Source organism: Seriola lalandi, unplaced genomic scaffold (assembly GCF_002814215.2).
Source record: "Seriola lalandi dorsalis isolate HSWRI2012SDOR001 ecotype SW California unplaced genomic scaffold, Sedor1 jcf7180002053489, whole genome shotgun sequence".
Lineage (NCBI taxonomy): Eukaryota > Metazoa > Chordata > Actinopteri > Carangiformes > Carangidae > Seriola > Seriola lalandi.
In genome coordinates, this window is record NW_019524042.1 from 1 (window position 1) to 574 (window position 574).

General features: G+C 41.5%; 1 protein-coding gene across 1 annotated transcript in view; it reads right to left on the bottom strand.

Moving 5' to 3' along the window:
• Positions 1–196: 196 nt before the first annotated feature.
• LOC111651191 (actin-related protein 8-like) overlaps positions 197–574 on the bottom strand; it is a gene marked incomplete at its 3' end in the record, with an annotated part of 3,434 nt that continues 3,056 nt past the window's right edge. Inside the window, exon 5 of the mRNA XM_023401147.1 lies at positions 197–290. Coding sequence (XP_023256915.1) covers positions 197–290 — 94 coding nt within the window. The remainder of the gene's footprint in view (positions 291–574) is intronic.

A 574-nucleotide genomic window follows, 5' to 3' on the forward strand; every position in this document is an offset into this window, starting at 1 on the left:
CACACACACACACACACACACACACACACACACACACACACACACACACACACACACACACACACACACACACACACACACACACACACACACACACACACACACAATAGGACAGTAGGTGAGTTGAAGGCAAGAGGAAAAAAAGTGTACAGTGTGTGTGTGTATGTATGTATGTGTGTGTGTGTGTGTGTAATACCTGCGAAGCCCATATTAAGCAGCAGCATGTTGACAAGTTCCTTGATATGCTGCCTGTTGTAGATGTTAGGGACCAGTAGGACACATCTGTAATACTGGCAGCCAGTGCAAAAGTAAGCATTAGTGTGAGAAGATTCACCATCAGCATTCTTTGATCTCATTTCCAAGGTTTACAGAGGAGAGTTTTTATAGTTTAAGTCTCTTTAGTTAACTCTGCAGCATGTTTGTGAGTGTTGCTGATTCATCTTTGCTCTTTAACTTACTTTGTCAGATGCTTCTTCCTCTAGATGTGCTTCTACATAACAATAAAGATTCCATATGTATTAATCTTGTACTTTTCTTGTGGTTCTGGCCTGATGATATTTCCACCACTGGTGAG